Source organism: Gasterosteus aculeatus, chromosome 21 (genome assembly GCF_964276395.1).
Source record: "Gasterosteus aculeatus chromosome 21, fGasAcu3.hap1.1, whole genome shotgun sequence".
In the NCBI taxonomy this organism is placed as follows: Eukaryota; Metazoa; Chordata; class Actinopteri; order Perciformes; family Gasterosteidae; genus Gasterosteus; species Gasterosteus aculeatus.
This window is the reverse complement of record NC_135708.1, coordinates 11,579,558-11,589,869: the sequence shown is the minus strand read 5'-3', so window position 1 is coordinate 11,589,869 and position 10,312 is coordinate 11,579,558. Positions and strand designations below refer to the sequence as shown.

Genomic DNA, 10,312 nt, shown 5'->3' with positions numbered 1-10,312 from the left:
GTTCACAGCACCAAACATACAACTTTACGTGTAACATAACAATAGCTTCATCTTTCAAAGCAAGGACTGACCATATGAGGACTATTTATTTGTATTTCACTTAAACAATCTCTCTTCCTCGTTTGAAAAGGCCACCAATGGCCTGATTTGCATTCATCAATAAAGCCCAGTCTAGCTTGTTTGTTCCGGGGGGGGGGAATTTAGATGTACTTCCTGATCTGTTCTAAGGGGGACATCGGTGTAAATATCCCCTTATGCAGATCGCGAGCGGGCTAATCCGCCGGGCCGTTTTGCACCCATTCTTCACAGCAGCTGCTTGCTGCGTTGTGTCCGGGTGGGGAAAATCTGTTTGTCTGCACTTCCCTCTAAATAATGCATGTGGGGAACTTTTGTGTGAATTGCCATATCCTGCATAATGGATGCCAAGAAAGCAGTGTGAGTACGTCACCTTCAGTTCTGGGGGAAGTTTGCTGTAATAAGCACAGAAAGGTGACAAAGCAGCCCGTTTCACCCGTAGTACATCTGGCCTCGGTGAGACAATAAGTTAGCATCTCTTTGACAGAAAGCTATGCCACACTCCCCATTAATAATGAAAAAAGGCAACACAAAAGCAGCGATGCCATCTGGGGGGGTGAGATTGACACAGATGAAACTTTATCTCAACTCAACGGTTATGGTTTTTGGTAAATGGCGTTAGACTGTCAGATATCTCTCCTTCTCCCTCGGTGGAAACAAACACAGCTGCTGCTTGTATCATTTAAGTACCGTTTACCTTTTGCTCAACTTAGTTTACACACACAACTCAGGTGGGAACCTGAGATGTAAATGATGTATGTTATATATTTGGGAGGTCTATAATCTAATTCAGACTCTCTCTGCTGCTCCTTGTTTCCGGCAGTGAAAGTGAGCAGGAGGCGGTTACCTGAGACTGTGTGTACATGTACGTGTGTGTGTTGTTAGGGACTGCGTCATCGTCACCTTGGCAACTGCGGTGTAGCTGACCATGAAGAGGAAGACTTCGGGCCTCGCAAGGTAAAACACCATTTGATTATTAAAAAAAACAACATGCATGTGTACAGTTAATAATATATTGGGCTAGTTATTGTAAATTAAGTTGACTTGAGTCACATTCTGAAGACATTACCTGAGCAATGTGCTCCTAAATTCCCCTAAATAAAATGTCAAATATTTGCATGACCTCGCTCACCCCGCTGTTGGTCACTTCACAGTGCACTGCTGATAGAAGTATTCGTTCGTGCACTTTAAAGTGCAAACACTACATTTATAGTGAATGCGGATGCAAAATGTCTTCAGTGCCCAGCCAAGAAGAAAGTGCTGCCCTTTTCCTGCCCTCACTGTCAGCCGCGTGAACTTCTACGTCTTCAGGGAGACTGGCTGTTGTCAAACATTTAAAAAACGCCTCCGTCCACAAGCGAATGAAATAGTCTTTTGGTAAGCGGTGCCCTGTCCCCTGGTGACTATTGAATTACATCCCTTATCCGTGTTCACGGGGAAGGAAAAGAATGTCAAGCAAAGATTTCAGGTCGCACTATGCCATAGAAAAGGGGAAGTGCTTTGTGTAGTGCAACACAGACCCCACTGTCACTGTGGATTAAGGGTCGATGGAGTTTAGCTGCCTGGATGACGGAGGAGATGGTCATTCTCAGGGCAGGAGAGGGAGATGAAAAAAAACCCACCACGGATACTCACTTTCTTTGTAACTGATGTGGGAAGGAGGTCCTTTTTTTAGGTTCCTTCTGTCATTATTTGTAGACTGTGGGAATTTGGAATAAGTGTGTCATTCATTATATAATTATCTTTAAAAATGGGATGGGCGGGGGACTGGGGGGGGGCTCTCACAGAAAGACAGACCGAGATTCATATTGCTACAGCAGCATTCACACAGGTAAAGACATAAGAGTAAAAATGTTGAATGCAAAGAATGCAAAATATATACAAAGAAATAGAAAAGTATTAGAATGAATTCAATAACTAAACAATGAGTAGGGGTTCCCACTAATTTTGCATACTTTTTGAAATCCCAAAACACTTGCTTGGGCAGAAATAACTTCTATAAAAATATTCAGGCATGCATGTGGCATGTTGCTTAGCCATCATTTGACAGCGGTTTTGTTTTTCCGCGGTTAATGTCTGACCACATGTGCTTATTCCGGGCATGTTGCTGACTTCCAAGTGGCGCGGCGCACACGGGTCCCTGCATTTCGCTGCACGCTGCCTCGTGTTGGCTGTGCATACCGGCCTGGTAGTGTTGCTGAGCGAGTTTTTTTTACACAGCAGTGAACTCAAACGTGTTTATCCTTGGTACTAACTAAAGTCCAGTGAGTCCATCCTACGGTTCAGGACTTCAGGGGTTTGTTGCACGTACTGCAATAAAATCTGAGTTCGGGTTTGGACAGAAAGCCTGATCCTCGAGCTGAAAAGTGAGTCAGACGTTTAAGCGGTTAACAACGTTGTTGGCAATCTCATTGGTTTGGGAGCCAGTGTTTGGCAGGAGCCATGCAGTTTTAACAACTATTGGACTTATTTTTCTCACAGCATCACCATTTTACAGCCCATATAAAACATTCACACACACAGCAAATTAAAAACAGGAATTCCAGGCTGTCTGTAATTCAATAAAATACACTTGTAAAGGAAATTCTGTAAAGTACCTCCTTATCTCAAAGTATCGTCCTTCCTTTGTGTAGCTGGCGATAAGCGCCATTGGACACAAATAGACGCAGCTGGAAATGTAGCTACGGCTCCACAGTTGTTTACACAATCAAGTTTCTCCGCGGGCCGCGATAAGGTGCATGGATATCCTGTGGTCTTTGCCTGGTTAATGTGTACGGACCGCACACTGGCTCGGCTTTCACTGAGTTATTACGCCGAGTGTAATTTGAAACAATTACAAAAACACTGGCCCACTTGTTACAACACTCATTTTGCCCTCACATATACAAACCACAGATTCAATAGCTTTACATGTTTTTCAATCACACCCAGTGGAGCAGTGTTCAGTGTGAAAAAGTATAGCATTTCATTGTAGCTCGCATGGTATGGGATAATCTTTCACATATTGCCCGGGGTTTGTTTTGCTATTTCAGCAGAAACTTGTGCAAGCCATCTGAATTACCAGAGGAAAAAAGATGATAAAAATACCAAATAACATTCTATCAGATGTAAATGAATAAACTATTTGAATAATCAGTACAAATAATTGGTTATCGGTGATTATAAATGGTGTTTATTGTACTTTTATTCTCCGAGATGCATTGCAGAGATAACGGGTTTAAACACACAAGCAGGGGAGTGCTGGTGTAACGCCGCATGGCAGGAAGGATTTTATTCTGCAGAGTAAGCTCTTTTGCAAATTCTAACGCTAATGACATCAACCAACTTTAAAGTATGAGGTAAACTTAAAGTTGGGGTTTTATGTCAATATTCTCCCCGATGTGCAGTTCAGATTACTGGAAGCGCTGCTACCTCACGTTTAACTAACGTGTTCTGTGTTGCAGGCCTCGCCGGGGGTCAGCGACCGGGGTCAGCCGCCGATGATCTTTTGGCAGTTTTTGCGGGGATGGACACCTTCAGCGGTGTGAGTACAGTTTCACCTCTGGCCTCTCAAAGCAAGTGTAGCCGAATGCACAGAGGTCGGGCCCCTTGCACCTCCGTCCCGCTCGCTGAAGGTGCTGGTGCAGTCTGACCATTGACATTTAGCATTCCTCTGCGCTGCCGCTGACTTCTCAACGGGGGGGGGGGGGGGGGGGGGTCGAGGGGTGCAGAGGCCACAGCCTGCTTCTCAAGGGTAAAAACAAAAAGGCTCTTGAAAATCCCAAGGAGTTCCCATGATCCCAGGAAAGACCTTGATCCGACCTGTGTTAGATTTCCATTCCAGGGATTAGGGGCACACAAAAAAACGACAGATTTGACTGACATATTTTATCTTCTGCACTGGATTTCGGACAATGAATAGCAATGTTTTCCTTGACTGACACGTCTCGCATGGGGATTTTCTATATGGACAATTTGTACAAGCTTCACAGTTAAGTTCAGCTTTCTTTTTCATAATCATGCCGCGTTCATGGTCTTCACTGACATTTTTCATGTCGGTGCAAAAGCTTGTAGTGACATTTAATGGTGGAAAGTTTTCAAAGTCATTTCTTAAGGTTCTTTTCCAGTAACATACACAATCTGTTAGCATCAAAGGAGCACACATGCATAAATAATTGACTAATTCACTTAAAGGGGGCCAGCGTAGATTAATTAAGCTTGAATACTAATTATGTTTTCTGTCTACACCAACTGACGCGGTTGTTGTTTAATAAGAAACTGTTTGGTGGGTCACAATCACCGCGCACATATAAGGCCGCTCCATAAATTAAGAGGGCTTCACATTTTCAGGGTAGAATTGGCTTTGTGTGCCTTTGAAACTAAACGCTGACCTTATCTGCAGTGATTTAAATAAAGACGCTTTGTAGATGTTTTCATTATTCCTATGACATTTTATTGATATGGTCATTTCTATTATGTTGACAGATAACACAGGACTTTATAAACATTAAAACACTTCAATGTCTGTTGATTTGGGTTTATCTTCATGTCATTTATCATTTTAGTAGTTCCCATTGGGACGTTTAGTCACACATGTATTCATATAAGGGCAACATCATCCTGTGCCACTCTACTGCCAGAATAGCCCGGGAACAAACACAGACCTAATGTTCTACATCCATGCACTCTAATGGAGGGACTACATCTCTTCAGGGATCTCTATGTCTTAAAACTCGTGTCATTTCCCAGAAACACTCGTGTCCTTGACTCCTAACGCCCGGCTCGCTCGTCCACAAACGGTATCCGTGAGTCGCTCTGCGAAGACGCGTTTTTTTACTGTCTTCGCTCCCCCCGGCGCGCGGCGACAGAGGCGGACGGCTCAAAGCCGGGGCCTTGTTTACAGCCCGCGCGGGGAAGAAGAAAACAGGCAGACGTAAATGAGGGTTGACGGTTTCATGAAGCACAATTGGTTGATGGCAGATTCAATGTGACTGGGCTGAACTGGGCGATGATCCGTACAGTATGCAAAATTCACTTTCTAGCTGGTCTGCGCCCACCAGCCCCTAGCAGCGAGCGGTCTTCCCTAAGCCCTTCTAGCTATGCCTTTGAATGCAACAAGAACTGAACAAGGCGTTGTTGTGCTCAATTCCTTTTGACAACAATCACATTTGAAGAAAAAAAAAAAAAACAAGAGGGAAAGAAAAATAAAAGTGTCTTTTTTTTTTTTTTTTTGACACCAGTTATAGATGATTTTCTTTCTCATGTTGACTGCAAAATAAGCAGTTTGTGTGCCGCCGCACGGTGAAGTGAAGGAAGTGTGACGGCTTAAGGGGCCATGCGGGGATGATGTCACATGACACGACAACCAAACTCGGAGGCTGTTGCGTTGTGCTACCGTGCATGTATGTTGTAATGCACCCAGATTTCTTGGCACCTGATTTTGCCGCAGCACCCGGAATTTAACATTCATGTTTTAATGTTGACAGGAATTTTTTTAAATGTTAGCTCGCATTGGGCCGATTTACACTGGTATTGGACAGAATTCTCACCTCTGCCAGTTCACTTTGTTGTTTCATGAACATCCATTAACCTATTTCTTTAGTTTTTTTTCCCCCTCGGGATGGAATTGTTGTTTATCTTTTCAGAAATGCAGCATCTGCATGTTCCATCCGGTTATGGCACATTAAACATCAGTCCGCGTATTACAAGGAGCATGCTGTCAATGTCAGTGGGGTCTAGGGAGCGAGATGAGAAGCAGGCATTTGTCTCAGCTCTCGAGACGCAGAGGCTCACATGGCGCTGTGTGGATTAGATTTTTAGTGACAATGACCCGAAGCTTTAGGCCTGGGGTGTATGTACTGTACTCCTTCTGCGTACCTTCCGCTGTGTGTATATGCTTTTTTTTTTATTGTAACTGAACCCTATGGCAAAAATACATTCATTGTCATCAAAGGACTCATTGGCATTTGCAGAACATGGAGTTGATTTACTTTGCACAGTGAGAACCATTGGCACGTTTTTCTATGTGAGTTGCAGGTTAAGCTACACATATGTGGAGGCAGCTATGCTTAACACTTATAGGCTGGAAGATGTTCTCTTTCTCTTCAGTAATTACTGAGGAACAAAACAAATTTGAATAACCTAAGATAAAACTGAATGTGTTTTTTTCCTTTGATCTACCCAGTGTGCCTTTAGCCCTGAAGGCAAGAGCAATCATTATAGAATGTTATCCTCCTTCGTTGTTCTAATTTAATGATTAATTACTTTAGGAAAATATTATATCAACTCCAACAATACTTTACAAAGTATTCACTGTTAAATCTAAGTAAAGCAGTTAAAATATAAGAAATGATTGTAGAGAAACATTATTTTAAAATGTATTCTTTATCGTTTACAATTAATGAATGCAAACGTCATATTAACTCGATAATGTTACGCTGGCCTTGTGTCACTAAAAGCAAATGGTGCTTGTTTGTATCATTTTTTTTTTTAATAAATAAGTGACCTGATTCATTTTTCCATGATTGTTTTCCGTGAAGTTTCAAATTTTGCATATGCGCCCAAACAAAACAATTTTTGTCTTGCAGAAAGGTGTGTTTGATAAAAAGTAATTAAGAAAACCAAGAGAGACAATCACCACTAATGTTGAGTTTGCCAGTGTCACACTCGGCAGTATGTGAAACTCAGAAAAACTGATTGGTACCCAGTCGAAATGAAAATGGTTTTTAAATAAGTTACAATTAGATAAGCATTAATCTCAGTGGTATAAATGGATGTCTTGCTGTAGGGCTTGTTGAATGTAAAAACAGATTTACAAAAACTCCTCTTACCAGATTGGTCTAGAAGTAGTCCTTCTCCATTTTAATTGCTCTGTCATTTAGAGTTGAAATAACCCCCCCTCCCCATTCTGCCCCTTGATTTTGCCTTTGAAATTAAATATTGTATACAAATACATGCTGTTCATGGGCATGAGCACAGTTCATCACTGAAATCTGCATAAAATGATGCTTAAAAAGCTCCATGCGCTTTGAGCAACCGAGCCCTTTCATATGGTGCATTCTTATGTAAACATATCCATAACAAAAACAACTACTTATGCCTTTTACCTCAGCTTTCTCATTCTTTGGCATGTCCACAGAAATGAGAGCAATGTGGGACTGCAGTTTGCTTCCCGTACTCTTGATTTTCAAAGGAACCCGTTTCTTTCCATCCATTGAAATTTAGACCACCTACAAGTCCCAATAGTGATGACATTTACAGTATATATATATATATATATATATATATATATATATATATATATATATATATATATATATATATATAAGAGATAGATGAATCACCTGTATGTCACATTTGTTTTAATCATTACATATATTGAAATTAATATATTACAAATCCAAGCTTTACAGCATACAAGGAGGCCTGATAACAGGCCTTTTTCTCTCCTTTGAGATGTTTTAGGTTGGGTTCCTGTGAATGGAACTAATGAGAAGCAGTGTGCCTGGATTTCCATACTCATTTGCACACAGAGACTGTGTACTCTCATGCAGCCTGTGAGAAAATGCATAATTTTCCAGGAGAGAGTGTAGTTGCCCATTCATTTTAGAAACAAGGAGAAAGTATTTTAATGTGACCTTCATTACACATTCATGTCAACTTTTCTTATCTATTTATGATTAAATTCTTTTCCACTCCTGTTGTTCAATTAGTGCTTGACCCCTTTAGCGGCGATGTAAATTAAATGACATTTTAGTGTCGTCCCATATTTAAAATACTGCGTTAGTTGCGGATCATAAATGATGATCTTCATTCTGCAGCTAATTTATTCATTTAACAATTTCCCTCCAGAAGTTACAGCAGAAGGCTCTGCAGCAACCTAAGCAGAAGAAATCCAAGTCGGCTGAATTTCTGATGGGTGAGTCCTGCTTGATGAGTTATTGCTCATAATTTGTGTAAGGATTAATTAACTAATTACAGACAAATGGCTTTGGGCTAAATTTTGCTCTTGCTTGTCAGGGCACAATTTGTAATTATTTTAATCATTTCTTCTTCTTCCCTTTTTTTTCTCCTCCTTTGCAGGATTCAAATTTAATTTTAACCTAATTGTGTTTTAGTGTCATTCTCGGAGGATGCGCTCAAACATTTAGGGGCACAGAAATCACCAATAGAAACATTTTGTGGCCAATAAATGTTATTTTGTTATTTTATGAGTTACTTTGAATTACTTTGACCTAACTGTAAGCGTTTTGTATTTTTTTTAAATTCATGCTCTTCCTTATTTCGTCAGGGCGAGAGCAGAGAGACACTCTGGTGGGCATAGAGAACCCGGCATTCGACGGAGGAGGAGGCGTCGAAATCTCCCTCGCTCCTCCTGCGTGGCTGGGGAGAGAAATCCGAGGTGACAGGCCAGATAGCACCCTTGCAGCTCACCCAAAAAAAATGGAGCTGCGAGCCCCTGCCAAAGAAAGAGGTGAAGCTTCATTCTTCATTAGCCTCAGATTCGTTGACAGTAGCTGTGTTCCTGATCCAACCTTTCTCTCGCTCCACTCTTCCGTCTTCTCTTCCTCTCTCTCTTGACTCCCTCCCAATTCGTGAGGGGAGGCGGGGAGGGGAGAGGGGGGGGGGGCCGTGGTCCCCGCATTGCGAGGCGAGCGCGTCCTAACGAGCAAAACCCTCGTATAACTTCTTCCTCCGCTGGAGAACGCCACAGCGGTGGGTGTTCCGTCTCCATCTAGAAGTACCCTCGACACAATCAGCCTTGACTCCCACTCTCGGCTACATGCCTTGTGGTGGGCTGGAGTCATCGGAGAGATGCATTTACATACGCTACTACGCTAACCGAGCCGATCCGCTGTCTGTGCGGTGTACTCACAACGCCCCCGAAACACGGCTTGAGGCCGATCGAGGCATACGAATGTGGCCCCTTATAATTCAGGATGTCAGGGAGAACTCTTGAGGAATGGGATGGTGAATTAGGATGCGTTCAAGGTTGCGAGCGTGCCAGTTTTCTCAAGGATGAGTCACATGTGATACTCTTGATTTAATGTGCTTTATTTTGCCTTTCGCTGTGCATGGCAAGTAATTATTATCATTTATTGTCGTGATGTGTGATACACAAGAGGCATGGTTGCACATCACCGTGGTGCGTGGATCTGCCCGTCGTGACAACATGAACACGTATAAACCTGCAGATAAAGAGAGCAACTTAAGGAGAGCAATCAAGCGTCTCAGAAGTCATCCTCTTTCTTTCCGTTTTGTTTATGCATGTGTGCGTTTTGAAGTGGGTCTGTATGAGGTATTTGGTCATTTGTCCTGTGTGTTTTCTGCAGTCAAGCACGCTTCTTGTCAGTATCTTTGTTGGAAAACCGCACTGAAAGTGACATTTGACTGCACTGATCCAGTCTTGGGCCTTTTGAAGAGAGCAGGGGAAAATATTCTAAATATACATACACTTTTTATCTTTGGTTGAGCCTATCTATTGGGCGGCTAAAAGGTTTTGTCCAAATCAGTATATCTCAGGCAAGCACACTTTAAAAGGTTCAAAACTGTCCCTTTGGTGAAGGAATGCTGTCAACCAAATCAAGAAAACATAACTAAGTCCGATTTTATGAGAAAAGAAGATCCAGTGTCTCTTATAGTGCATCAATGTCGACTATGTCCAAATGTATATTGACATGCTGATGCTGATGAGGGAGGCTACTGATTTTCCTCTTTTCTTTTTTGTCCTATTAATTGGAAATGTTAATTAGGCCACTTACCATACCCTTAAAGCATACAAAATGAACTTAACCATATGGTAGTTTAATGAAATTACAACTCTGGAAAATAGGAAATATTTCATAACGGCACCATATGAATACGTTTTTGTTATTAACAGGCCTCTGTCAAGACCACTTAAAAAATACATGTATATCAAACACTGTGTGTTTTAGAAAAATGTATAACTTTTGTGGTAATTACACAAAATATGATTTGCAAAAACAAACCACTTGCACAAAATGAGCAAAACTTCTTCCGTGTTGACACGGAGGGCCGCTCAGTGTATCACAAAGGCACATTAAATCGTGCTTGTGACACTTATACTTGTCCATAACCAAAATCTTTTCCTCATCTATCATTCTCTGTTAGCAGTAACTCTGGCTGGAAAGACATTCCAGTTACTGATAATGTGCATATGAGAACAGAGGGTTGAAATTTTCATTAGAGAGATGAACTGGAGGACAGCCAGACTATTTAGGTAAATCACAGATATGAT

At 41.8% G+C, this 10,312-nt stretch overlaps 1 protein-coding gene across 2 annotated transcripts in view; it reads left to right on the top strand.

The window, feature by feature from the left end:
- Positions 1 to 898: 898 nt before the first annotated feature.
- Positions 899 to 10,312, top strand: part of ofcc1 (orofacial cleft 1 candidate 1) — a 73,158-nt gene continuing 63,744 nt past the window's right edge. For both annotated transcript variants that reach the window (XM_078095709.1, XM_078095710.1), the window contains exons 1-4: positions 899 to 1,032; positions 3,519 to 3,598; positions 7,906 to 7,972; positions 8,345 to 8,527. In XM_078095709.1, coding sequence (XP_077951835.1) covers positions 3,581 to 3,598; positions 7,906 to 7,972; positions 8,345 to 8,527 — 268 coding nt within the window. In that variant the 5' untranslated portion in view covers positions 899 to 1,032; positions 3,519 to 3,580. The remainder of the gene's footprint in view (positions 1,033 to 3,518; positions 3,599 to 7,905; positions 7,973 to 8,344; positions 8,528 to 10,312) is intronic.